This window comes from Danio rerio, chromosome 24, assembly GCF_049306965.1.
Source record: "Danio rerio strain Tuebingen ecotype United States chromosome 24, GRCz12tu, whole genome shotgun sequence".
Lineage (NCBI taxonomy): Eukaryota > Metazoa > Chordata > Actinopteri > Cypriniformes > Danionidae > Danio > Danio rerio.
Window position 1 is genome coordinate 1,995,001 of NC_133199.1, and position 27,850 is coordinate 2,022,850.

A 27,850-nucleotide genomic window follows, 5' to 3' on the forward strand; every position below is an offset into this window, starting at 1 on the left:
GAATTTAAAGCGACAGTCACCAAATTAGGATCAAAGCCATTTAGGGTCAGTTTCAGAGAGTTCTAAAACAATTGTGTGGGTTAATTTGAGCTGAAACTTCAAACACACACTCACACTCTAGGGACATCAGAGACTTATTTAAAATGTTGTAAAATAGGTACCCTTTAAATAGATATTTTACTGGAAAAATGTTTCAAATTTAAGTAGATAAAATATTATTTTGTATGTATTTATTCGGCGACGCAGTGGCGCAGTGGGTAGCACGTTCGCCTCACAGCCAGAAGGTCGCTGTTCGAACCTTGGCTCAGTTGGCGTTTCTGTTTGGAGTTTGCATGTTCTCCCTGCGTTAGCGTGGGTTTCCTCCGGGTGCTCTGGTTTCCCCCACAGTCCAAAGACATGCGGTACAAGTGAATTGGACAGGCTAAATTGTGCGTAGTGTATGATATATGTGTGAATGACTGTGTGTGGATGTTTCCCAGAGATGGGTTGCGGTTGGAAGGGCTTCCGCTGCATAAAAAGTTGCTGGATAAGTTGGCGGTTCATTCCGCTGTGGTGACCCTGGATTAACAAAAGGACTAAGCCGACAAGAAAATGTATGAAATGAATTTATTTATTCTTTAATTCAAGCAAACTTTCTTTTGATGCACTGGCAGAATTATTCATTCATTCATTTTCCTTTGGCCTAGTCCCTTTATTCATCAGGAGTAGCCAAAGCAGAATGAATAGTCAACATATCCAGCATATGTTTTATGCAGCGGATGCCCTTCCAGCTGCAACCCAGTAATGGGAAACACCCATAAACTCTCACATTCACACACACACTCATATACTATGGCCAATTTAGTTCATTAATTCCCCTATAGTGCATGTGTTTGTACTGTGGGGGAAACTGGAACACCCGGAGGAAACCCACGACAACATGGGGAGAACATGCAAACTCCACACAGAAACGCCAACTGGCCCAGCCGGGGCTCAAACCAGTGACCTTCTTGCTGTGAGGTGACAGTGCTAACCACTGACCCACCGTGCCGCCCTGTATTTCATCAGTGTACTGTTATTTGACTTCCTGAAATGAAACAGTAACAGAGCAAATGCAGCAGAGTTGAGCTGAAGCGAACCTGCCAGGTGTGAACACAGCAGCTGTGTATTTTTAAACACTTCTTTCAAAGAATGGGGCGATGTGTGCATTTCTGAGCTCCCCAAAGGACATTTTCTGAACTGCACAGAATAACTTATAAAGATATTAGCTTTCGTCAAGAAACAGAAATCAAAGAGATGTATAATGAAATAGGTGACCAGAGGGCCCTCGCAGTTCTTCAGATTTAGCTCATGAATATGCATGAAGATGGGTGTGTTATATGGAAATTTACTGTTAGAGTTTGAGTGTGTGCGTTGAGAATGGGGGGGGGGGTAATACTTAATTGTAAGGTTTTTTGTTAAGTTTCATGTACTTACACTGTAAAAAAAAACTACATAAATTAAAAAAAAAATTAACGTTACTTTAACTGATTCATTTATTAATTTTCCTTTGGCTTAGGCTCTATTTCAGAGGTCGCCACAGCGGAATGAACAGACAACTATTTTCTAGCATATGTTTTATGCAGCGGATGTTTTTCCAGCAGCAACCCAGTAGTGGGAAACCCCCATACAAACTCATTCTAACACACACTCATACACTATGGCCAATTTAGTCAACCCAAACCGGAGGAAACCCACGCTAACACAGGGAGAACATGCAAACTCCACACAAACAACAGCCAGGATACAAACCAGCGACCTTCTTGCTTTGAGGCCACTGTGCCACCATGCTACCCTACTTTAACTTATATTTGCTTTAATAAACACAAGTGTGGATGTAGGGGTTTTGGAGACGTCTGCATCACCATATGGGGCATAAGAACAGGACGGGTGTTTGGATATAACTCTGGTTTTCTGACCACACTTTGTTATTATTGTTAATTTATTTCTTTGCTAAAGATTAGAACTCAATTGAGAAATTTGTGCCTAATAAACTAAATTAAATATGTCAGCTAATGGATGTGTTCATGACAGTGAGCTTCCACTATTTTTCTGACTCCACCAAAGTAAAGGAGTAAAGAGTAAAAGTAAAGTAAAAAGAAAGTAAAGAGGCTGAATGGAGGAGGCTCGTTCTTTATCCTCGCGCTGCAGATGCTCTGTTTAACTCTTGTTTTCTCGCTAGTGGGCGCACATATGTGCGCAAATGCATTTGCTATTTAAAGAGCGTGACGCAATGCCTAAAAACGACTTTTGCGCCAAGCTGAAACTAGCAAACAAGTATTGCGCCGGGCCTTGTGCCACATTGCGCCGGGTGTATAATAGGACCCATAGTCTTAATTATGTTTTTATTTAACTTTACATTTAGTTTTAGTAATTTTAGTTTTAATTAAACTCTTTTTCCCACTTTAAAAAATAAGCTGAAATATAAATCAAGCATAATTTAAACATACACTATCAAGACTAAAGCATTCAGCTCAGTAATATTTCCTTGCTCTTATCATCACTCTATAAAGTTTAACTCAATTTCCAATGAACACAATCACTTCTAGGTCACTTCTACTTACACAAACTGGTCCTGGATCAGCCTTAATGACGCAGATGAACACAAGCCAGTACACTAGAGGCGTGGAGAACTAATTGGACACACTCAATCCGGGAGAGCGTATGCATTTCTCATTTCAATAATCCAGCGCTGATAGGCTCATATGATGAACATACGCTCTCAATTACCCACGAGGCTTCACCGAACACTCTGCTGAACTCCGATAACGTCGCAAACATTTAAAACATCATTAAAGCAGAAATACTGAAACCTCCACGCTGAGCAAAATTACCACGGTTTTGTCTCATCAATGCACTACGTAAGGGTGTAAAAGAGAAACGCAACGTCGAGAAGCATAATGAGAACTATTTAATTGAATTCCAAGTTTAATTGCCTGAGAACATCTAACCTTATATTAATAGAAGCAGAAAAGCAGGGATTGGCATACGCCGACTCTCTGAAGCTCAATTATTGAACTGGAGATGAAAACGCAATGACCAATAATACATTACATCAGTATCTGGGTCAAGACGATCCCTTATGAAGAGCTGCAGATACGCCAGATTCTCAATCTGAAAGCTCATTTCAGGCCTCAGACTAGGGCTGATTATTAAACCCTTCATTTATTGTCTGAATCTGCTGCCATTGTGACTAAATCAGGTCACTCGCATCATGTCAGGCCTTTCCAAGTTTCATCCAGGAGTCGGCAGAGCAAGTGTTTCAGTTACAAACTCAATCTGTACTACTTTATTTCAGAGTTAGAAAGCATTTCGAAGCATCAAACTGTAGGTTCAATGAACCGATCCGAACCAAAGACAGATGATGCTGACTACTAAGATGCCAGAACCTTAAATTTGCATCTCCTCTTGTGAATTTCTGTTTAACAGAGAGAAGATTTCTTCAACACATTTCTAATCATAATAGTGTTAATAACTCATTTCTAATAACTGATTTATTTTATCTTTGACGTGATGACAGTAAATAATATTAGACTAGATATTCTTCAAGACAATTCTATACAGCTTAAAGTGACATTTAAAGGGTTAACTAGGTTAATTAGGTTAACTAGGCAGGTTAGGGTAATTAGGCAAGTTACTGTATAATGATGGTTTGAGACTATCGGAAAAATACAGCTTAAAGAGGCTAATAATTTTGTCCTTAAAATGCTGTTTAAAAAATGAATGACTGCTTTTATTCCAGCTGAAATAAAACAAATAAGACTTTCTCCAGAAGAAAAAATATTATCAGACATACTGTGAAAATTTCCTGTTAAACATCATTTGGGAAAAAACAAACAAACAAACAAATAAATAAAATTCAAATTCATATAATTTTAAAAAGTTTTAGTATTTATTCATTCATAATTTGAAGATATTTTTTTTGTTTATTTCACAATATTTAGCTTATATATAAGTAATTAAATATTTAAGCTGTAAATTTTTTTTATTAAGCAATTTGTTATATTGACATAATATTAACATTAAATTATTAATTAAACGTGTAATCAATAATTTTATACTGCAAAAAGTAATTCATTCATTAACATTTTAAGTTTGTAAGTCTTTAAGCCCTGGTTTGTAAATAATGCAAAAAAGCATAATAATAAATTTATAAATACAAATACACAAACAAATAATAATAATACTAATAATGATAAAAAATTATATTTTCATTTTCATATTATTATTTTTTATGTAGCAGCAACAATAATAATAATAATAATAATAATAATAACAATAAATAATAATATTAATAATACTAATAATGATAAAAAATTATATTTTCATTTTCATATTATTATTTTTTATGTAGCAGCAACAATAAAAAAAATAATAATAACAATAATAACAATAAATACTACTACTACTACTACTAATAATAATAATAATAATATTAACATCAATAATAATAAAAATAACAATAATAATAACAATAACATTAATAATAATAATATTAATAATGATACTTCTACTACTACTACTACTAATAATAATAATAATAATAATAGTGTACTATTGTGTTTTTCTACTACAGATAATACCAATTATGATGGCCTCAACAGCACACACACACACACACACACACACACACACACACACACACACACACACACACACACACACACACACACACACACACACACACACACACACACACACACACACACACACACACACACACACAGGCCAGCAGACAGTGATGGATCTTCTTCATTTTAATGCAGGCCTGTGTTTTCCAGCGTTTGCAGTATGACAGCAGCAAGTGTCCGCTGTCAGAAAGAGCAGAGTCTCCGTCACCCTGCAGAAAAATCCTGGATCTCTCCAGTGCCCTCTGCAATCTCTTACTACTCATCATCATCATCATCATCATTCTCACTTTTTCTTATTTCAGCTTCTCTTTCTCTCAATACTGACTCAAGGCGCAGTTTATTGGTAGTGGGACGCTGACAAAATGGTTAATTGGATTTACTAAATTATTTTAAGGTACAGTAAGTGCTTGCAAACAATTGATATGGGCTGAATTTAAACAAACAATTTAAGTTGAACATTATACAAATTATTTGCAACTAGTTACCTTAAAAAAAATGTAGTAAATGCATTGAATCGTTTCATTTCAGTGTACCCAGCAGGGATCCAGGGACACTTTAAAGCTGATGGAAAGGATGAAAGCGAGCATCCTCATCCTGAAACAGACAGATATGGGTGACTTTGACTTTCGGGCGACTCTGAGGGTGACGTCTGACCTTGCTGGAGGATTGGGACGGGAGAGCAACTCAGCATGAGATCTGCTGTTCTCAAAGCACCGGCAGCAAACAGCAGCAATCAGCTCCACAGCGCGGCTAATAAAGCCTGATCTGAGCTCAGCTGGAGATGCGGGCTGTGTGCAGGGTTTCTTATCGCCAGATGAAGACAAAACACTTCATATTTCTGTTTTCTGTCTGTGTATTGACCTTAAAAACTCATAATTATATAAGATACAAACTCTGAATAGTACAGCATACAATGATGACGTGTAAATACAGAAGTGCAACTTATCGGAAAACAATAATCATTGTGGCTGCGGTGGTTTCTATTATCTTTGGTTCCTCTGAGTTTGTCTTTGTCAAAACTTGGTTATTGCGACAGCCCAACATAACAGACAAAAATATTGTGTAGTCTGATCCCGGCATTACTGTAATGCCTTGTTACTGTCTATTGTTCTTTCAGGAAATGTTAAGAGAAGCATCCCAGGCGCAGCAGGTACCTAAAAGAAACATAAAGGAGAACTCTATTAAGTCCCCCGAGCTCTGAGAGAAGAGCGGCTTCTGAGCAAATGTGATTTTCCTGTGGGAAACATGCTCTCCTCTTTAAGCGCGGTCACACACTGCAGTCTTCTCATTTCCATAAGCAGTCATCATTCTGAATTTCATCTCCTCCTAACGCAGCGGCTTCAAAGCGCCTGTCGTATATTCTTTCGAAAGATAAGTGTTAGATTACACTTTCAGATGTTATGACTCGGAGAAAGAGAGAAAGAGAGGGAGAGAGAGAGAAGGAGGAAAAAAAACACAAACACACATCCAAAGAGATTGCATTCGGGGAAAGAAGGAGGGATGGAAAAAGACGGCATTTGAAGTTGATATTTGATATTTCATACTTCCATCTGTTATCAGTATAAATCAGCATGAGCATTTCGGCGGTCAAATTGCTTTCGATCGCAATCCGTCGCTCACACACACACACACCCGTGTCACTCTCTCTCTCCCCCCCGTCTCCTGTGTCTGTCTGATAAGAACTACTCACTTTAATTTACTTTTTCTGCAGTCAAACTTCTCTGTCTGCACACACTACTCAACTCTGTCCATCCGTCACTCAGGCCGGCACGCCGTCCATCTTTGTGCAGGCAGAAAGAGAGCCATTTTCATCAGCGTTTGAGGACAAAGCACTGAACTATATTATGCTGCTTTATTATTACACTGTGTTTCTGAGTTGGAGGAATGTTTTCATTCCCAAAGCTATTATAGGTGAAAGTACCAGCTTTCTGGTAGGATCTGAGAACAAGTTTTATACAAACCCTTTTGAGAAAACAAAGTTAGCTCTTAGTTTAAAAAAAGGTCTAGCAACACAATAAGAACTACCGCCGTGTTAGGGTTAGGGAGAGTTGTGTATAGGGTGGACTGTATGTATGTGCGTATAATACATGTTCAGGGATGTTATGAATAATACATGTTCAATGCAATGAAAGATAAAACAAATGTGTATTAAGTTAAGTGTTGCAACAAAAACATAGAGACAGCTAGTATTAGCTGCATTTCACTTTTGTATGTAGAATTAAGTGAAGTTTATTTATAAACTAATTTCGAGGGGAGCACGTGATTATGATTGAACACGGCTGGTTCTGCATTAACATGCATGATCCACCAATCAGGCCATTCCTAACCCACTATAAAGAGCCAGGGTTTTTTCACTACAGTCATCTTCGATTGGAAGAATCCCCCCTTCCACCCCTACCTTTTCACCTTTCCCTCCATAGGGCAGCACGGTGGCCCAGTGACTAGCACTGTTGCCTCACAGCAAGAACGTCACCGGTTCTAGTCCTTTAACAGGCCGGTGGTCGTTTCTGCGTGTAGTTTGCATGTTCTTCCCGTGCTTGCTTGCGTGGGTCCTCATTTGTAAGTCGCTTTGGATAAAAGCGTCTGCTAAATGACTAAATGTAAATGTAAATGTGGTTCACCCCGGGTCCTCCGGTTTCCTCCCACATTCCAAAAACATGCTCAACAAGTAAATTGATAAATCTAAATTTTGTAATACAGGTAATCTCATAATGCAGCATATCTTTTAATAGCATTCAATTTTTAGTCATCAGCTCTTATCAAGAGGGAGTTGTCGAGATCTACCTGAGCTCAAGGCTCCCCTCTCTTCCTCCAAACGGGAGGGAGCCCAGGGCTCAAGAACCTTCAAGCTCAGGCCTCTCTCCCGGGACAGCATGCCAAACTTGCTTATAATCAATCATCAGCTAAGTGTGAACTCTTGAAATAGAAATGTATTGTAGAAGATGAATTGTAGTTTTGAAAGTCAAAGGTGCTTTGGTAGCAATACAATTAAATTTGTTTACGTTTGACGTCTATTAAACCCTCTAATGCAGTGGTTCTCAAACTGGGAGCCTCCAGATGGCACTGTGGGGCCGTAGAGAAATTGTGGATGAGGGGTAATCAACCGACCCACCTGGATGAATTTTGTTCATTCATTCATTCATTTTTCTTGTCGGCTTAGTCCTTTTATTAATCCGGAGTCGCCACAGTGGAATGAACCGCCAACTTATACAACAAGTTTTTAAGCAGCGGATGCCCTTCCAGCCGCAACCCATCACTGGGAAACATCTACACACGCACTCATACACTACGGAGTAATTAGGACCCAATTCACCTGTACCGCATGTCTTTGGACTGTGGGGGAAACAGGAGCACCCGAAGGAAACCCACGCGAACACAGGGAGAACATGCAAACTCCACACAGGAACTCCAACTGAGCCGAGGATCGAACCAGCGACCCAGCAACCTTCTTGCTATGGGGCGACAGCACTACTTACTGTGCCACTGCTTCGCCCCGGATGAATTTTGTGTCCTGCATTATTCTAAAGGTTAATGTGTTTCTTTATTATAATTTGGGCTCAAGAGTGCACAAATATTAAGCTTTATGTGTGTGTCATTTAAATGAGGTTAATACTTTCGCACGCAGAAATAGAAGCGCAGCGCTGCACCGCTATATGCACAGGGACTGAGTAGGCACTCTCGGTCGGGCGCTTCCGGCAATTCGTTGCTGCTTCTGACTTTCGTTTCACAGCCTTTCATCTCGCTTACGCTTAAACAACTAAATGAATGCTCAGGTTTGTTTATCGGACTACATTTCAGTTAGATGATCAGTGCTGTAAAAGGAACATTATCGGTGGATGAAAGTACTTCCCTGTAATAGTGACTTCTATTATTGCTAAGTAACCGATCAGCTGGGCGCTGCGGACAGTGTGCGACTGTGCGAAGGCTTCACTCATAAAAAACAAAAAACATTTTAAAGACATGGCACAACATTGCACCTCGTACACAATGTGACAGGCTTTAAACTTTGCATTGCATTGACCTCTTACTAACATTGATTAATAACTGGATGATTAAAAAAAAAACAAGAATAACATTTTATATACTCCCTGAGTAAAACCCATTATGAATTACTAAATATTAAAATGTAATAGTGAGCTATATTTAATAATGCTCAACATATCTGCTTAATGTTTAATAGTATTAGTTTAATAGTAATAGTTTAAGAGTATAAACACATTTTTTTCAAGATGTTAATCCACTTTTTTCCCACATTTTAAAAACTTTACTAATTTAAATGTAATATTCAGTATTATTTTTAAATATAACAAGTTGGTTAGAACATTTAAAAGTCAGCAAAATTGTTAAAACTATTAAAAGTAAAATGTATGGCCCTTTGCCTTTTAAGTGGGTCAAATGGGCCCTCTGTGGACTTTGAACTTGAATACTCTGTTCTACCTTATTCAAGATCGCATTTAAGAAATTATTAATAATTTCTATAAGGATTTGCCCTACACAAAGGGGCGTTCCGCTGAAAAAGTTTGAGAACCGCTGCTCTAATGAATGTGAAACAAATAGTTGTAATTTAAGGGGTCATGCAAAGTTCAATGTTTCACTTTACACCACATCCGATCTTCCAATATTGTGAATTCTGCCATAAGCATATTTCAAATTTATCCTTCAGCATTCATCCCCAAATTTGGGTCAGATAATCTTCAAACCATGTTGGTCAGATAGTATTAAAATGTCTTTATACATAAGATTATTCACATGCAATGTATGAAAACAAATAAACAGTTTTTTAGAGGCTGCAAATCAGAAACATTTGGAATAATGAAATGTTTTTACGCTACAAAAATAAAAGAAAATCTATGACTGGCCTAATATAAAAGATTTAAGAACGTACCTGGTTGCCAAATGTGACCAATAAAAGACTTGCTCAAGTATGTTAGTACCAGAACACTCTTAAAAACATACACTTATTGAGCCATACAAAGTTCATTGATTAAATATATTCTACACCAAATTATAAGAATAAACATCACTGTTATGAATTTGTGTGTTTTACAACTTTAAATTTGGGTCAGACTATATTTAGGGCCTTCTGGTCTTTTGGGTTATGATTGAGTCATGCTAAATCAAAGCCAATGGAAGCCTTATTGTATATGTCTCTGTGTATGGTAACATATGTTGAGTTATGTTTGTGGGCTCTGTGAAATGTGAAAAGTGTTTTTCAAACCATCATCCGGTTGTTCTTTCAGCGTCCATGCTCAAATTTGTGTCCACTAATGGCAATAAAGCTACAAAAGTGGACACAGCTTCAGACTACCCAGGCCTAAATTCAGTGTTCAAGATATGTGCTATATTAAAGTCTGTGGTAGCTCCTATTAGTGTTTTGTAAGAGTTGGTGCCTGCTTTACTTTTATAAAACAAATACAACTCACTTGGGTCTTGCAGAGTTTCATGTTTCAATTTATGCCACACAATACTTTAATGTTCATGCCAAAAACACACAAATTCATCCTTTAGCTTTCATTCCCAACTCTAGATCAGATAATCTTCACTCCATGATCACCAAATATTACACATTAATCTAGTCACAAAGGCACCAAAACGAAAAGCACCAACTAATGTTGCAAAAAACTAATGTTGTAATGAAAACATCTTCATTTCATCTTCATATGTTTCATTACGCTAAAATAAATGGTATTGTAGCTGCTATAACTGTGGAGTAAAAGCACCATCATTAACCCAGCTCACGCATCGACCCTAATATATGTCAAACAAATGGTTGTGACTCCTTGGGTCAGGCAAAGTTCAGTGTTTCAATTTATGCCACACCACATATTAATAATCGTATCAAAAACATACTCTTCGGTTTTCATCCCAAAATTTGGGTCAGATAATCTCTAGGCCATGTTGGCCAAATATAATTTATACACAAATCCATCTGCATGCAGATCAGGAAGACTCTGACTCAGGAACACACATAAAAAAAAAAACTTTCTAGGTACCATTTCCACAATAGTCTTAGTGCACACATGCAGATTAGTGGCAGCGCCAACTACTGGCAGAACTACAAGAGAACAAAACTTTAAAAAATAATTATTCTTATTTAAATATGCGCCAAGGGATAATCAACAAATCAGATAAATCATATAATATTTTTACTAACAGAATTATTTCTTTTAGTTAGGGGGGAACAACAACAACAACAACAACAACAACAATAATAATGATAATAATAATAATAATAATAATAATAATAATAATACAAATAATAATAATAATAATGATAATAATACAAATAATAATACAAATAATACAAATAATAATACAAATAATACAAATAACAATAATAATAATAATAATAATAATACAAATAATACAAATAATACAAACAATAATAATAATAATAATAATAATAATACAAATAATAATAATACAAATAATAATACAAATAATACAAATAACAACAATAATAATAATAATAATACAAATAATACAAACAATAATAATAATAATAATAATAATAATAATAATAATAATAATAATAATACAAAAATATATTAATACAAATAATTATACAAATAATACAAATAATAATAATACAAATAATACAAATAATACAAATAATAATAATAATACAAATAATAATAATAATGATAACAATAATAATAGTAATAATAATAATAATAATAATAATAATAATAATAATAATAAAAACTTACAAAATAAATTAATACAAATATTTTATTATTAGCAGTATAAATAGCTCCTTAATAGTTTTCTGTTTGTTTGTTTTTTTCAAATGGCTACAGAACAAACCACTGTTGTACAATGACTTGCCTAACTAACCTAATTAACCCAATTAATCCTTTAAATTGGCCATTAAGCTGAATATTAGTATCTTGCCAAATAATTAATAAAATATTTGGACCCCTTTGTCATCATAGCAAAGACAAAAAAACAGAAAACTATTATGTTTAAATATGTTTATATGTTAAATGTTTTAAATATGTAAATATTTTAAATAAAAACAAATTGTCTACTTAACATCACTTGAATAATAATAATAATAAAAAAATCACACGTGGCCTAATAATTTTTGTCTTCAACTGTATATTATTATAATGTATTAAAGTCTACGCTAGCTCCTATAATATAATTTAATAAATGCTTGGACTGTGGCGCAGGCACCATCATCACTCTCAGTTTGGCTGCAGAACCGACTACCAGAAATAATGTTGCAAAACAGGACAAAATGTTGGAAAATTAAATATGTCGAAAGCATTCCTCATAGTGCTCGGTCACCCTTGTAAAAAGCAGAACATTTTAGCATACTAAAATGTACTTATAACATGCCTTTTAAAGCCTTTATTTACCCCCCTTTTACAAAATGTAAAAAAGTCTCTGATGTCACTGAAGTTTCAGCTCAAAATACCACACACATAATGATTTATAACTCTCTGAAGCTGACCCTTTAAGGCTTTGATTCAGATTGTGGCATTTTGGTGACTGTAGCTTTAAATTCAAATGACATTGTGCTTTTTTCAAAAAAAGGCGGAGCTACAAATGCCCGTGTGTCAGCATAGTGGCAGATTCAAAAACAAGACTAACATCCTATGCTAATGAGGGAGAGATAGCCCCTAGTGGGAGGGGCTTTACCACTCTGATGACACGTAGAATGGGAGAATGTGTTTCACAACTCAGTCATACCACAGACCTAGAGCTGTGTTACTGTACACGCTATATAGATGATAATAATATCTGACCTCTCCTCTTCCAGCGATCCGCCGGGCCACTATCAGCTGAATCATGCCTCTCTTGTTGCTCTCGATGGACATGGACTTGCGCAGGGTCTCCATCGCTTCCTGATTCGTTTTCTCCAGGAGAGACTCGCCATTAACGGCTATCAGCTGGTCATTTATCCTCAGTCGCCCGTCCTGAGACGACACACACATAAATAAACTTCTCTGAATCAAACTTTTGAAATAATATATACAGTAGAAAACAAAATTATTAGCGTGAACTTTCAAATATTTCCCAAATAATGTTAAACAGATTCAGGAACCCTCGGATGAGAGAGGATATATATATATATATATATATATATATATATATATATATATATATATATATATATATATATATATATATATATATATGGGTCCTACAGCCAATCAGAGAGCTGCTCCTCACCTTGCAGGCGGCTCCTCCAGTGATTATAGACTTGACGAAAATGCCCAGGTCAGCGTGACTCTCTTTGGCTCTGTTTCCCTTCACGCTGACCCCTAATCCTGCCGAACCAGAGTCGTTGAGAGGGATTTCAAAGGTCATAAACTCTCTCGTTCCATCCGGCGTCAAAATGAGGTCATCTTGCTCTTTCTGACGAAGAAACAGATAGCGATACTGTGAGTTTTACTTTCTTGTTCAATATTAAAAATCATTAAAAATTTGATCAGGTGTGTTTAATTAGGGTTGGAACTAAACATCAGAGCTGTGGCCCTCCAAGAACTGAGTTTGACACCTGTGAATTGTGACACAAGTGACATTACACACCTCAGCTTTAATATATAACAAAAGTAGCAACACATCACATTACAGACTCAACCAGTGGGTTTGGGGTGGGTTTGATACAGCAACAATTCGACACCGGCCCTCCCGGACTGAGTTTGGACATCCCTGATCTAGGTCATTAAAATAGAGCCAAATGAGCCATAACAGAGCCTAAAGCATAGGTCTCAAACTCAACTCCCGGAGGGCCGCAGCTCTGCCCAGTTTTGCTCCAACTCTAAATTAACAGACCTGATCAAACGAATCAAGCTGTTCAAGACTACTAGAAACTACTAGATCAGCTGTGTTTGATTAGGGTTGGAGCAAAACTGTGCAGACCTGCAGCCATCCAGGAATTGAGTTTGACACCTGTGATATAAAGAATAACTGTGCACTACCAAAATAATCATTGAACATTTTGATTTCATGTGAACATTTATCTAAAACAAAAAGACTTTGTTAAATAGATTATATCTGCTTCTGATGAAATGAATGACGTTTACAGTAGTTAAACAGGATTACTTACAAACCACCATTCAAGCATAATTAAAGCTTTGGTGAGTTTTCAACTACAAATGCTGCTGATAAAACACACTCTCAAATCTGAGGACTTAATAACGGACCACTAAACATTAACATAATGAATGTAACATAATATAACACCAGCACAATAAACAAGCACAATATAGCCTTCAGCTGAATCGCAGAGTGCTTCGAGAGGTTGGGGATTAACACAGCGGTGTCACATGACTCATTAAACAGGATGTTTACAATAGTCGCTATGGAGATCTGCCTTGGCACCCGCATCACCGGCACAATCAAATTACAGCACAGAATGAAACTCATGACATACAGCCGGTCGACAGGGTGAAATACAACAATGCACTTCACCATAATTGAACAGAAGATTTCATATTTACACTACTGGAAAAACCAACCCATATCAGCTCCATGTGCAGCAATATCTGCATACAAGGCAGTGTTTAGATGCAGCCATTGTGTTTAGCTGATCTATGAACAAATGGAGCTCAATTCAGGACCAACTAAATAGCAGGGGAGTTTCAAAAAGGGTGATTTACTGGGAGAAGATATACTGAAATATTGATTTAAACATGAGCACAAAGTAGGCAAGAACCCCATACTGGGAAATTCGGTAACGCTTTACTTGAAGGGGTGTGATAAGAACCATTGGCTGAGATGTTGCTGTGCAAGGCTGATCTAAACGTTGGAGTGAAGTTTATTTATAAACAAATTTCGAGCTTATGATTGTAGTATGATTGTATGATTGTATGATTGATAGTAATCACGTGCTTATGATTGTTCACAGCTGTTCCAACTTTAGCTAATGACTAATTATCCTATCAGACGATCCTTAACTCACTATAAATAACCAGACTTTCCTCATCTCAATATCTTCGTCTTGAAGAAACCCCCCCACCCAACCCTACTTTCCCTCCTTTCAAACGGGCGACGTTGGCCTGTGATTAGCGCTGTTGCCTCACAGCAAGAATGCCCCTGGTTTAATTCCTTTCCAAACCAGGCGACATTTCTGTGTGGAGTTTTGCTCGTTCTCCCCGTGATCGCGTGGGTTTTTCCCGGGTCCTCCGGTTTCCTTCAACAGTTCAAAAACAAGCACCATAAACAATTAATCCAAAATATTTTAGCCAAACACTGAGTACACCTTCTCAGCATCCATAACCGACACTTAGCTACAATAAGCAGGAGGGGGAGTCATCAAGATCTACCTGAGCTCAAACTCCCCTCTTGCCTTGCAACAGGAGGGAGCCCAAGGCTCGAGGATCTTATAAGATCAGGGCTCTCTCCCGGGACAGCACGCCAAACTAGCTTTACTATCAATCATCAGCTGAGTGTGAACTCTTGAAACATGCTTCAAAAACACCAGAGACACACTGTTCATTAAGGAGTCGTGAACCTGTGAGTGGCTTTTCACATTTATATTATAGACGACGTTGCATCAGCACCAATCCAGCAAACACCCTCCAAAACGAGCTATTTTCAAGCAGGCGAGTCATTAAAAGAGTGATTCACTGAGGGAAAATCCATTCTCTATAGCAGTTATATACATTAAAAGCAAAAGTAATGTGTTTTAAGAAAGCTTCAGCACACACACACACACACACACACACACACACACGCGCGCGCACACACGGCTGAAGAATGCCAGGTGCTTGGCTTTAGTCCAGCTGCTGATAGCAAAGAGGCTGGAGACGAGTTATAGAGATTCAGCCAAGCATTCAGGTGAGGCCCCTATCTCTCCGTCCTTTCATAATACACCACACACACACACACACACACACACACACACACACACACACACACACACACACACACACACACACACACACAGAGCTGAAGTCAGAATTATTCATCCTCCTGTGGTTTTTGTTTTCTTTTTCCAATATTTCCCAAATGATTCAGGAATTGTTCACAGTATTTCCTATATTGTTTTTTTCTTCTGTAAATGTCTTGTTAGTTTTATTTTGGCTAAAATAAAAGCAGTTTTTAATTTATTTTAAACCATGTTAAGGTCAATATTATTAGCCCCCTTAGGCAAAATTAGTTTTGGATTGTTTACAAAACAAACCACTGTTATACGATGACTTGCCTAATTACCCTAACTTTACCCTTAGTAACCCTATTAAGCCTTTAAATGTCACTCTCTATTTTGTTCAGATCTTTTTATTGACATTTTACTTACATTTTCAAAAAGATTTGAACAATAGAGATTAATTATCTGCAGTCCAACAGAGCCCCCCGCCTCACTGCATCATGTCTGTACAATATATTACGCACAATAATAATCTGTTTTATATATACATGCATGAGCAAATACAAGTAGATAAAAGTTCCCTCATATGTTCATATATTTATATCCATATCCAATCTTGTGATCGGAAATCGGGCCCAATCATGTGGCTTCAGACTCGATCAGAATCTGATGTCACGTCCCGATCAGGACTCGCATATAAAGGTATATGTGTATATTCTCATTATTTTTGAACAGATCTATAGTCATGCGGTGGCACAGCGATAGACCTCTTTCTTGACTTCACACAGAAACAGCAACGTGTGCGGCATGACATCACTTTATTGGTGAGATTCTATTGGTTAAATGCTTGAAGCAGCTTGAAGCAGAAAGCGCGAGTATGTCTGCGGTCTGGAGGTATTATAAAGTTGATGACGACAACATTGCCATAGCAAACTGTGAGATATGTGAACTTAGGATTGCTTGCTGGATAATTTAAGTTGAGGTGCTGTTTGTTTTTACATTAGACTTTTTATATTTAATGTTGCACTAAACACAGCTGTTGAACGTTAAAATAAGGTTAAAAAAATAAACAATAAGGAACATCCTGGATCTGTTTCTTCACTCTTCTTTATTATTTTTTATGCATTATAGAGGTATCGGATCGGGTTTCGCTATCGGCAGATACCTAAAATATCAAATGACTCAGAATTAAGGGTAAAAAGCCTGATCAGGACATCCCTAACATACACAATCAATCACAATAGGCTTAACAAATATAAAATAAAAGCATGAAATAATATAAATAGAAATTAAAACAAATAAAATAAAATGGAGGGAAGAAAAAATGTGAGAAACAAATAAACAACAGTCAAACTGCAAATATTAAATTTGGATCTATCTGGCTGCCATTCATTAATTTTCTTTCAGCTTAGTCCCTTTATTAATCTGAGGTCGCCACAGCGGAATGAGCCGCCAACTATTCCAGCATATGTTTAACACAGCGGATGACCTTCCAGCTGCAACCCATCACTCGGAAACACCCACTCATTCACACACATACACTACGGACATTTTAGTTTACCCAATTCACCTATAGCACAAGTGTTTGTACTGTGGGGGAAACCGGAGCACCTTTAGGAAACCCACTCCAACATGGGGAGAACATGCAAACTCCACAATTTTCTTGCTGTAAGGCGAAAGCGTCTTCTTGTTTTTCTTTCTATTATGATTAGAAATGTGTTAAATAAAAATCTTTCTGTTAAACAGAAATTGGGGGAAATTATACAGGAGGGTGAATAATTCAGACTTTGACCTCGGTTCCGCAGCATCCGGTCACGCACTAGCCGGCTGAAGGAAAGTTTCTTTCCCCAGACTATCAGGCTGATGAACACATAACACACCCCACACAGACTCTTCCAATCCCTCACTGCACACCATCAATATGTAGCATGCATTGCACTTTAACCAATCCATACTTGAAACAATACTGCCTACAACTATGTGGCCACCTATTCATTGTACATTTTACTGTCAATCTTTGTCCAGTTTATTTATTTATTTATTTTTTGGATTATGCTGTTGTATTTTGCACTGTCGTTGCATTTGCACTGTCTGTATTTTGCACTATCTGGAGCCAGCACCTAATCCTTTCACTCATCATAGCACACGTATTGCTGATGATGTGACAATAAAAGTGATTTGATCTGCATATATTTTTCTTCATAATGCTTATCAGTGCTAGAGAGCCGGAGAGAGGCACATCATTGCATCTGAAAGACTGTTGTCCTCTCTGCGTGCTTGTTGATGTGTAATGACTGGCTAAAAATCACATGCTTGACTGGCGTATTATCGGCCGCATGCGACGCCACTGCATGTGTTCATCCTGACGCCTTCACCTGGATGCTGGATCTTAACCCGAGAGCTGCTATTGTCTGCTGAGAACCACCTGGGTCACCATGGCAACCACTCGTGCAGTAGATGATGGGATGTGTGTGTGTGTGTGCGCATCTGTGTTTGTGCGTGCATGTATGTACAGTCAGAATTATTAGCCCTGGTATATTTTTAATCCCCAATTTCTGTTTAACAGAAAGAAGATTATTATTGAACACATTCATAATCATAATAGTTTTGATAACTTATAACTGATTTATTTTATCTTTGCGATGATGACAGCTCATAATATTCGGCAAGATATACTTCAAGACACGAGGTGATGTTTTGTAAACAAATTTCGGGAGGAGCATGTGCAGAAGTTTCAGTATCGAATACGTCATTGACAATTATTCTATTATCAAAACAGTTCTTGAACAAACCCCTATATATACCAAAGCTGTCTTACCTGCAGCATCTACGACTTTAGCATCCCTCCACCACCCCAACAACTCACCTCTTAAGGTGATACTTTGCTCGAATCCCAACTCCTGTTTGTTTCCTCATTAGGATAATAACTCAAGTTGGGGTGTCTCCCCGAGCTCAGAGCCCTCTCCCCGGACAGCACGCCAAATACCCCTTATACTTAAACGACTGCAACTATTGAACATTCAGTTTAAAGTGACATATAAATGCTTAACTAGATTAATTAGATTAAAGTTTATTGGTAATTGGTAATGTTATGATCACCAGCAATCGAGCAGTAGACCCTTTTCACATGACGCCACGTGGCGTCTGGTTTCACTCCATGCAGTGTATTTGTATCAGCTGTGTATTTACTACATATATGCGTAGGTGGTGACTATGAATATTTTCTAACAATAAGAAGGCTGCATTTTAGCTCAGTATTATTAGATTAAGAAACAATTTGTGACTTATTAATTATTAAAGGTAGCGCAGATAATAAATTAAAACCACCCAGTAGGTGGCGGCAGGACACTGTCTTAAGGTCTTCATTCATTCAAACTGAGAAACGGAGGAAAACATTTATGGATCAGTAAATAATAAATGATGAAACTGATGCATTTATAGATGAAATAGCAGATAACATGAGAAGATTTAATACAGAATTTTACTCATGCTCGAACATTCAAAACACAAATAATCCACATTTATAAGCATAGCAGCATCAAAGTAAAAATAAATCTATTTTTGAGGAAATAAACTGAATTAATAAGTAAAAAAGGTTGCAAACATATACTTTTCTTGATAAACAATAGCGTATCCCTATTTTTAATAACCTGAACAATCATTTAATAAACTTAAATTACAATGTGCAATGTTAATATTTTCAGCTGTAAATTTCCTATTCATTTAAAGGTAAAGCAGAGCTAAAAATACACTGCGCTGGCGATAGGTGGAAGTGAAGTGACGTCTATGTGAAAAGAGTCTGCTGCAGATGGCTGGAGATCTTCAATTGGGCCACTGAACCAAACTACAACTCTCAGAACTCTTTGCACTCATCACTCCTGCCACAGTCACACACACAGCTGAAACTCATGATCTTTGATTATCTGGACTATTATAACCACTCACTTTCTCACACACGAGGCTGAGTCTTGTTCCTTCCATTAAGGTTACTAAGCGGTTTTCCTTGCTTGTCTTGGCTTTGCATGGTTTATTGTTTCCGTTGTTTTGATTACCGTTTGCTACCTGTTTGACCGTTGCCTGCCTGTTAATAAACTGCATGTGGATCCTCATTTCCATTGTCCAGTGTCCCTTCATTACAGTAATTAGTCATTGTATAACAGTGGTTTGTTCTGTAGACAGTCCAAAACAAATATTGCTTAAGGAGGCTAATAATATAGACCTTAAAATGGTTAAAAAAATTAAAAACTGCTTTTATTCTAGCCGAAATAAAACAAATGAGACTTTTTTCAGAAGAAAAAAATATTATCAGGAATACTGTGAAAATTTCCTGAATCTATGCAACATCATTTGGGAAATATTTAAAACAGAAAAATAACTGGAGGGCCAATAATTTTGACTTCTGTATATGGCTGTTTTGGAATAAACAAGCATCTTTGTGAGTTTCAGTCCACTTCTCACACAGTTTTTGCCAGATGTTTCATGCCAAGCGAGAAATGTGAGTTTCCAAACATTTCAGGCACTTTAAGGAGTTTCCAGAGCTATCAGTACAGATGCAGAGCCTCATCAATTACAGCCTTATTTTGCTGGGCAAAATGACAAGACCGTGTTACGTGAAGAATTTCTGCCGATAAATCAAAAAGAGAAGAGAGGAAGTTCCAGATTGTGTCAATTAGTCAGTCAGTCAGCAAGTCAGGCAATGGCAGAGAATGCCGAATACCAATCACAAACTAAAAACCAAAACAACAATTATTTATATCTATCTATCCACTATTTACCATCCCAAAGTAAAAGGCTGTTTACACGAATACATTTGGGAGATAAAAAAATAAAATATAATAAAATAAATGTAAATTATGAATGTATGTAAATGTAAAATTAATGTAAATTAAAACAACAATAATAATAATATTAATAATTATAATAATTAATAAAATAAAATAAAAAAATAATAAAATAAAATAAAATAAAGTAAAATGCATTTTAACGATAAAATAATTTTTTTTTATTTAAATAAAATAAAATAAATAAAATAAAATGTAAATAAAATGAGTGTAAATAAAAAAATAAATAATAATAATAATGATAATAATAATAATAAATTAAATAATTATTAATGTAAATTTAAAAAATAATAACAATAACAACTATTATTAATAGAATAAAATAAAATAAAGTAAACTTTTAAAAGTTTAATAAATAAAATGTCAACAATAAGAATAATTCTAATAAAATAAATAAATAAAAATAAAATAAAAATAAATCTAAGTAAAATCAATTCCATTAACCTGAACTTTTGAATAAATAAACACCCAATTTGCTGCTTATTAATACTTATATAGTACTTAATACTATTAATACTAAGATAATAGTTAGTTTAGGTCGAGATGTAATTCATACACATTATTTACATTAAGTACTATTAACCAGTCAATATCATAATAACATGCTGGCAATAATAATACACTATTAATAGTTAGAATTGGTCCTTAAACTAAAATGTAACCTACTGTTATTTGTAATTATAGCTGTTTTTTTAGTTTTCCCAAATTCAAAATACATTTCATAATGAAAGCAAATCATGATTCGGGAAGATGCTGATATGCTGTGTGTGTATAAAACAAATGATTCAAAGTCTCTGACCTCAAAGTCACTGTGAAGTTTCCTAACATGCAGCAATTTGTTTAAAGGTCTGAAACAGTGTTACAAAGCAGCTGGTTCATTTTCACAAGCCTTCACAACACTGTACATTTCTTTTACACACTGACGGAAGAAAAGGCACATCCAGCTCGACCTGCCTTCATTGTGCGCGGGAGTAATTAATTCATTCATAAGCAGACGGGATGGTGTGCATTCATTACATGCTTTTGTTTCCGCCGTGAGCTTGAATTATACTGTCAGCGCTCACACAATGAAGAGAAGAGCCCATGAGAGATAACTGCGTCTGAACACAGAGATGACTGAGCAGACGCTGAACATCCACCATTCACTCGCACTCCATCGGGAAATACAGACTGGGAGATGGAGAGAGGGAGGAAGGAGGGAAAGAGGAGGAAGGAATGAAAGATGGAAAGTAGGAAAGGAAAACAAAGTAAAGTAAAAGAAAAGAAAAAAGGGAAATGAAAGGAGGAAGAGATGATCAAAAGATCAATGGAATAAGAGAAGAAGAAAATGAAGGAAAGGCAAAGAGAAGGAAGGATGAAGGATGAAGCAATGACAGATGGAAAGAAAGAAAATAGAAAACAAGAAAGGAAAGAAAGAAGAAGGAAGGAAGAAAGAAAGAAAGAATGAAGAAATAATAAAGCAAGAAAAAAAGGGGGAAGTAAGGAATAATTAAGGGAAAAAGAGAGACAGGAAGGAAAAAAGGAAGGAGAAAGAAAGAAATTACATAAGGAAGGAAGGAGGGAGGGAGGGAACGAAAGAAGAAGGAAAGAAAATGAAGGTGAAGGGAAGGGAAGGAAAGAAGGAAGGAAGAACGCAAGGTAGGAAGAAATAAAAAGGAGGAAGGAAGGAAGAATAGAGAAAGCAATAAAGAATCAAGGAAGGATAAAGAAAGAAAACAGAAAATATGAAAGGAAGGAGGAAGAAAGAAAAGAAGGATGGAGGAGGGAAGGAAAGAATGAAAGAAGAAAGCAAGGAAGGAAGAAAGAAAGGAAGGTAAGAAGAAAGAAAGAAAAAAAAATTGGTAATAAGGAAGAAAAGAAAGAAGGAGAGAGGAAGAAAATAAAGGAAAATTAAGAAATAAAGAAAGAAAGGAATTAATAATAAAGGGAAAAAGAGGGAAAGAGGAAGGAAAAAAGGAAAAATAAAGGAAGAAGAAAGAAAAAATGAAATGAGGAAGGAAGGAAGGAAGGAAGGAAAGAAGAAGGAAAAAGAAGGACGGAGAAAATATCAAGGAAGGAATAATATGGGAATAATGAAGGAAGAAATCAAGGTAGGAAGGAAGAAAGAAAGAAAGAAAGAAAGAAAGAAAGAAAGAAAGAAAGAAAGAAAGAAAGAAAGAAAGAAAGAAAGAAAGAAAGAAAGAAAGAAAGAAAGAAAGAAAGAAAGAAAGAAAGAAAGAAAGAAATGAAATAAGAAAGGAAGGAAGGAGGGAGGAAAAGAAAAAAGGAAAGAAAGAAGGAAGGATAAGGGAAGGAAAGATGGAAGAATGAAGGAATACCGCAAGGTAGGAAGAAATAAAGAAAGGACGAAGGAAGGAAAAAGGAGAAAGAAAGGAAGAATAAAGAAAGCAATAAAGAATCAAGGAAGGATAAAGAAAGAAAACAGAAAATATGAAAGGAAGGAAGAAGGAAAGAAAGAAAGAAGGAGGAAGAAAGGAAGGATGGAGGAGGGAAGGAAAGAATGAAAGAAGAAAACAAGGAAGGAAGAAAGGAAGGTAAGAAGAAAGAGAGAAAGAAAATATGTAATAAGGAAGGAAAGAAAGAAGGAAGAAAGCAAGGGAGGAATGAATAGTTAAGGGGAAAAGAGAGAGGCAAGGAAAAAAGGAAAAATAAAGGAAAAATTATATAAGGAAGGAAGGAAAGAAGAAGAAAAGAAAGAAGGAAGGAAAAAGAAAAGAAGGAATAATGAAGGAAGAAATCAAGGTAGAAAGAAAGAAAGAAAGAAAGGAAGAAAGAAGGAAAGAAAGAAAGAAAGAATCTATTGAAAGATCAAGCAACAGTTCAAACAACAGATTGAACGAAGCAACAAAGAAAGAAAGAAAGAAAGAAAGAAAGAAAGAAAGAAAGAACGTAATAAAGGAGGAATTAAAGAAATAAAGAGCTTCAACCAAAACAATGAAGAAAAAAATAACTAACAAAACAAAATACAAACAATTTCTTTCCATTATTCTTCACAGTTTAGTTTCATTCTTCTGCCAATAATACTCCTCATAAAACCTATGAAGTCTGTCCATCTGTTAACCTGATGACAGGACAGGAGACGATCTAAAAAGTAAATTTACTGCTAAAATTTCAGCCTGAAACTGCTGGCAAAGGCCCTGAAACAATTAGCATGGCTGAAACTTTCTCACCCGAACGGGGCCGACGACATAAAGGTCACTGGAAATGAATTTAAGAGGCTAAAAGAAATCAGTCAAGTATGTAATTGCAAAGAAGGACTGTGCATGATAAGTATAGTAGCATGAACATTTCTCGCCACTGTTTCTTTGGCCCGCCACCTTCCGATAAAGACGGCATATTAAACGCCTCCCGCTAATGCACATTCAAGACTTTCAGGTACAATTAGAGCTGAAGACGCGAGAAAGAGGGAGAAGAGATTAGATGAGACATTTGCAAGAGAGAAAGAACTGCCACAGCTCAGCACATAAAGTGAAGGTGACACCGATAGCTGGAGAAGTGCAGTCAAACACCTCGCTTACACATATTTTTGCAAATCCCAGAACAAGGTCGCAAGAAGAAGCAGAAAAAAATGTTAGCAAGGCAACTGCGATTGTATTTGAAGTGCTCTTGCTACGCTTTTCTTAATATATCACCTTTTATTAAGTGCATGATGTAGGTGTTTGTGAATGTAAAAAATATGCAAATGCTCAAAAATAATTTGAGTTTTGGTTTGTCAGATGAAAGAAGCGATTGTGAATTCCTTGATGCAAGTCATTAGTAACTTCAGCTTCAGATCCTTTACAAACGTACATACGGTTTGGCCTTCACTGGCTGCTTATTAACAGTATTAAACCTCAAAAGCTGTAGCCGAGACTGGAGTTTGGACATAAGAAGATGCTGTTTTCTTCTGTCATTGTTACTGGTCGAACCGCTGTGTTTACAAGTGCTGAAGAAGAGCTAGTAATGGGCGTTTGTTTTCAACCAATCAAAGTAGAGCTATCTGACCAATCAAAGCAGAGTGGAGTTAGCTGACCAATCAAAGCAGAGTAGATCCATTAGGCCAATCAGAGCAGATTAGAGACATTTGATCAATCAGTGCAGAGTAGAGCCATCTGACCAATCAGAGTAGATCAGAGTTAGTTGACCAATCAAAGCAGAGTAGAACCATCTGAGCAATCAGACCAGAGTAGATCTATACGACCAATCAGACCAGAGCAGATCCATACAACCAATCAGAGCAAAGTAGAGACATATGACCAATCAGAGTAGAAGTTAGCTGACCAATCAGAGCAAAGTAGAGCCATCTGACGAATCAGAGCAGAGCTAGCTGTCCGATCAATGCAGAGTAGAGCTATCTGACCAATCAGATTGGAGTAGATCTGACCAATCAAAGCAGATTAGAGCCATTTGATCAATTAAAGCAGAGTAGAGCCATCTGACCAATCAGAGCAGAGTAAAGCTATCTGACTAATCAGGGCAGAGTTAGCAGACCAATCAATGCAGAGTAGAGTTATCCGACCAATAAGACCAGAGTATATCCATAAGACCAATCAGAGCAGAGTTACCTGAGCAATCAATGCAGAGTAGAGTTATCCGACCAATAAGACCAGAGTAGATCCATAAGACCAATCAGAGCAGAATTACCTGACCAATCAATGCAGAGTAAAGCTATCTGACCAATCAAACCAGTGTAGCCCCATCAGACCAATCAGAGCAGATTAGAGCTATATGACCAATCAGAGAAGAGCTAGCTGACCAATCAATGCAGAGTAGAGCTATCTGACCAATCAGACTGGAGTAGATCTGACCAATCAGAGTAGAGCTATCCAACCAATCAAAGCAGAGTGGATTTAGCTGACCAATCGAAGCAGACTAAAGCTATCTGACCAATCAAACCAGAGTAGATCCATTAAGGCAATCAGAGCAGATTAGAGCCATTTGATCAATCAAAGTGAGTAGAGCCATCTGACCAATCAGAGCAGAGTAAAGCTATCTGACTAATCAGAGCAGAGTAAGCAGACCAATCAATGCAGAGTTATCCGACCAACAAGACCAGAGTAGATCCATAAAACCACTCAGAGCAGGGTAGACCATTTGATCAATCAAAGCAGAGAAGATCTAGCTGACCAATAAAAGCAAATTAGAGCCAACTGACCAATCAGAGAAGAAAGGATGAAAAAGAAAGGACTACATTATCAAATTACATTATTGACCCGATAAGAAAAAGAATGAATGAATGAATGAATTCACTTAAACCTAGTGTAGAAGACCTCCACACCAACAGCAGGCATTATGTTTCATACACTCTCAGAAATAAAGGTACACGAGCTGTCACTGGGCTGGTACCTTTTCATAACGTACACATCTGTACCTAAACGTTCCATATTAATACCTCAAAGATACATATTAGTACCTAAAAAGTACAAAAGTGTTCCTCTTAAAACTTTTAGATACCAATATGGACCCTTTAAGTACAAATGTGTACATTTTGAAAAGGTACCACCCCAGTGACAGCTCGTGTACCTTTATTTCTGAGAGTGTAACAAGCCTGAGAAGGAACCAAGGATGGATGGATAGATGGATAGATAAATAGGAAGTAAAGGAAGTAAACATGAAGGAAGTAAGCAAGAAGGGAAGGAAGAAAGAAAGGAAAGAAGGAAGGAAGGAAGGAAGGAAAGAAAGAAAGAAAGAAAGAAAGAAAGAAAGTAAGAAAGAAAGAAAGAAAGAAGGAAGGAAGAAAGGAAAGAAGGAAGGAAGGAAGGAAGGAAAGAAAAAAAAAAGAAAGAAAGAAAGAAAGAAAGAAAGAAAGAAAAAGAAAAAAAAAGAAAGAAAGAAAGAAGGAAGGAAGGAAGAAAGGGAGGGAGGAAGGATGGATGAAAGGATGGATGTTTGGATGCAAGAAGAATAATAAAAAAGAATGAAGTATGCATAAAAGAAGGAAGGACGATGGATGGATGGATGGATGGAAGGAAGCAAGGAAGGAGGGAAGGAAGGAAGGAAAAATAGAAAATTGTGAAGAAAGGAAGCATGAATGTATAAGGAAGGAAGGAAGGAAGGAAGAAAGGAAAGGAAAGAAGGAAGTAAGTAAGTAAGGAAGGAAGGAGGGAAGGAAGTAAGTAAGGAAGGAAGTAAGTAAGTAAGGAAGGAAGTAAGTAAGGAAGGAAGGAGGGAAGGAAGTAAGGAAGGAAGGAAACAAGGAAGGAGGGAAGCAAGTAAGAAAGGAAGGAGGGAAGGAAGGAGGGAAGGAAGTAAGGAAGCAAGGAAGGAGGGAAGGAAGGAAGGAGGGAAGGAAAGAGGGAAGAAAGTAAGGAAGGAAGGAAAGAAGGAAGGAGGGAAGGAAGGAAGGAAGTAAGTAAGGAAGGAAGGAGGGAAGGAAGCAAGGAAGGAAGGAAGGATGGAAGGAAGGAGGGAAGGAAAGAGGGAAGAAAGTAAGGAAGGAAAGAAGGAAGGAAGGAGGGAAGGAAGTAAGGAAGGAAGGAAGGAAGGAAGGAAGGAAGGAAGGAAGGAAGGAAGGAAAAGACAGAGGGTAAGATAGGAAGTGAAAAAAGAACAGAAGAATATGAAATGACAGAAAGATGGTAAGAAGAAAAACTAAGAAAATGAAGAAAGGAAAGACTGATGGAAAGAGGAATAGAAGAATTGTTTTATATGTCACGTGTACTTTTATTTCTGAGAGTGTAACAAGCCTGTTTTAGACATTGTGTAGTACATAAAAACACATTTGTGCTACAAGGACAACATGATGGTTGAGACCTAACTGTGCTTGACTATACCACATGCTCTCACGTCCCAAACCTGCTCTAAACTAGCTTGTTTATCAGGCCCGTACAGCAGTATAACAGCGACCGCTCCATATGAGCAGCTAGGCTAATTGCTGTCACAGCTGAGAGAGAAAAGTGCTAAACAAAAACAGGTGGCAGCTCAAAACTGTTCTGTGAAACCGAATGAAAAGGAGGAACGCAGAACGCTATTGTCTTCCAATGCACTTTGCGACATTAGGTTTAATTATGGCAGCGCTCGGCTTTTCCAATTTGCAGGGCGTGCAAACTGGCACATTTTAAATGCGGCCCATAAAAGCGCTGGTGAAGGGTACGGATGCTCATCTGCACACCGTGGGGGGAAAAAAAAAGAGGGAGAGAAAGGGGGAAAAACAAGGGAACGATTTCAGGGGAGTAAAAAGGGTTGCAAGCAATTGAACTTGAGCGTGCCAGTCTGGCTAATGGAGACGGGTGAGGTAATTTTCACAGTAGGGATGCCAGGCGGAGTGCTTAAAAAGAGAGAGAGAGACACTCCATGCTTGACTATCCTAAAAAAAATAAAATAGAAATGGGCTCTGGATGAGGAAGAGATTGGGACGAGCAGTTAATGGATGTCACATTTGCAGCTTTGGAGATTTTCTGACCTGCTGAGTCAAAAACAGCGTTTATGCAGATACTTTCATGATGAATCGGGGTTTTATTCTGACTGTAGTTGCAGACTTTTAAAGGTTGCTTGCATTTCTGCTCACTGATTGTAGCGCTACAGTTAGTTTTTTTTCTGAAATAGACTTTTTTTTT

At 37.0% G+C, this 27,850-nt stretch overlaps 1 protein-coding gene across 4 annotated transcripts in view; it reads right to left on the reverse strand.

Moving 5' to 3' along the window:
* Positions 1-27,850, reverse strand: part of pard3aa (par-3 family cell polarity regulator alpha, a) — a 652,414-nt gene that overhangs the window by 283,007 nt on the left and 341,557 nt on the right. For all 4 annotated transcript variants that reach the window (XM_073941362.1, XM_073941361.1, XM_073941360.1 and 1 more), the window contains exons 13-14: positions 12,831-13,016; positions 12,404-12,574 (exon numbers count right to left, since the gene is read on the reverse strand). In XM_073941362.1, coding sequence (XP_073797463.1) covers positions 12,404-12,574; positions 12,831-13,016 — 357 coding nt within the window. The remainder of the gene's footprint in view (positions 1-12,403; positions 12,575-12,830; positions 13,017-27,850) is intronic.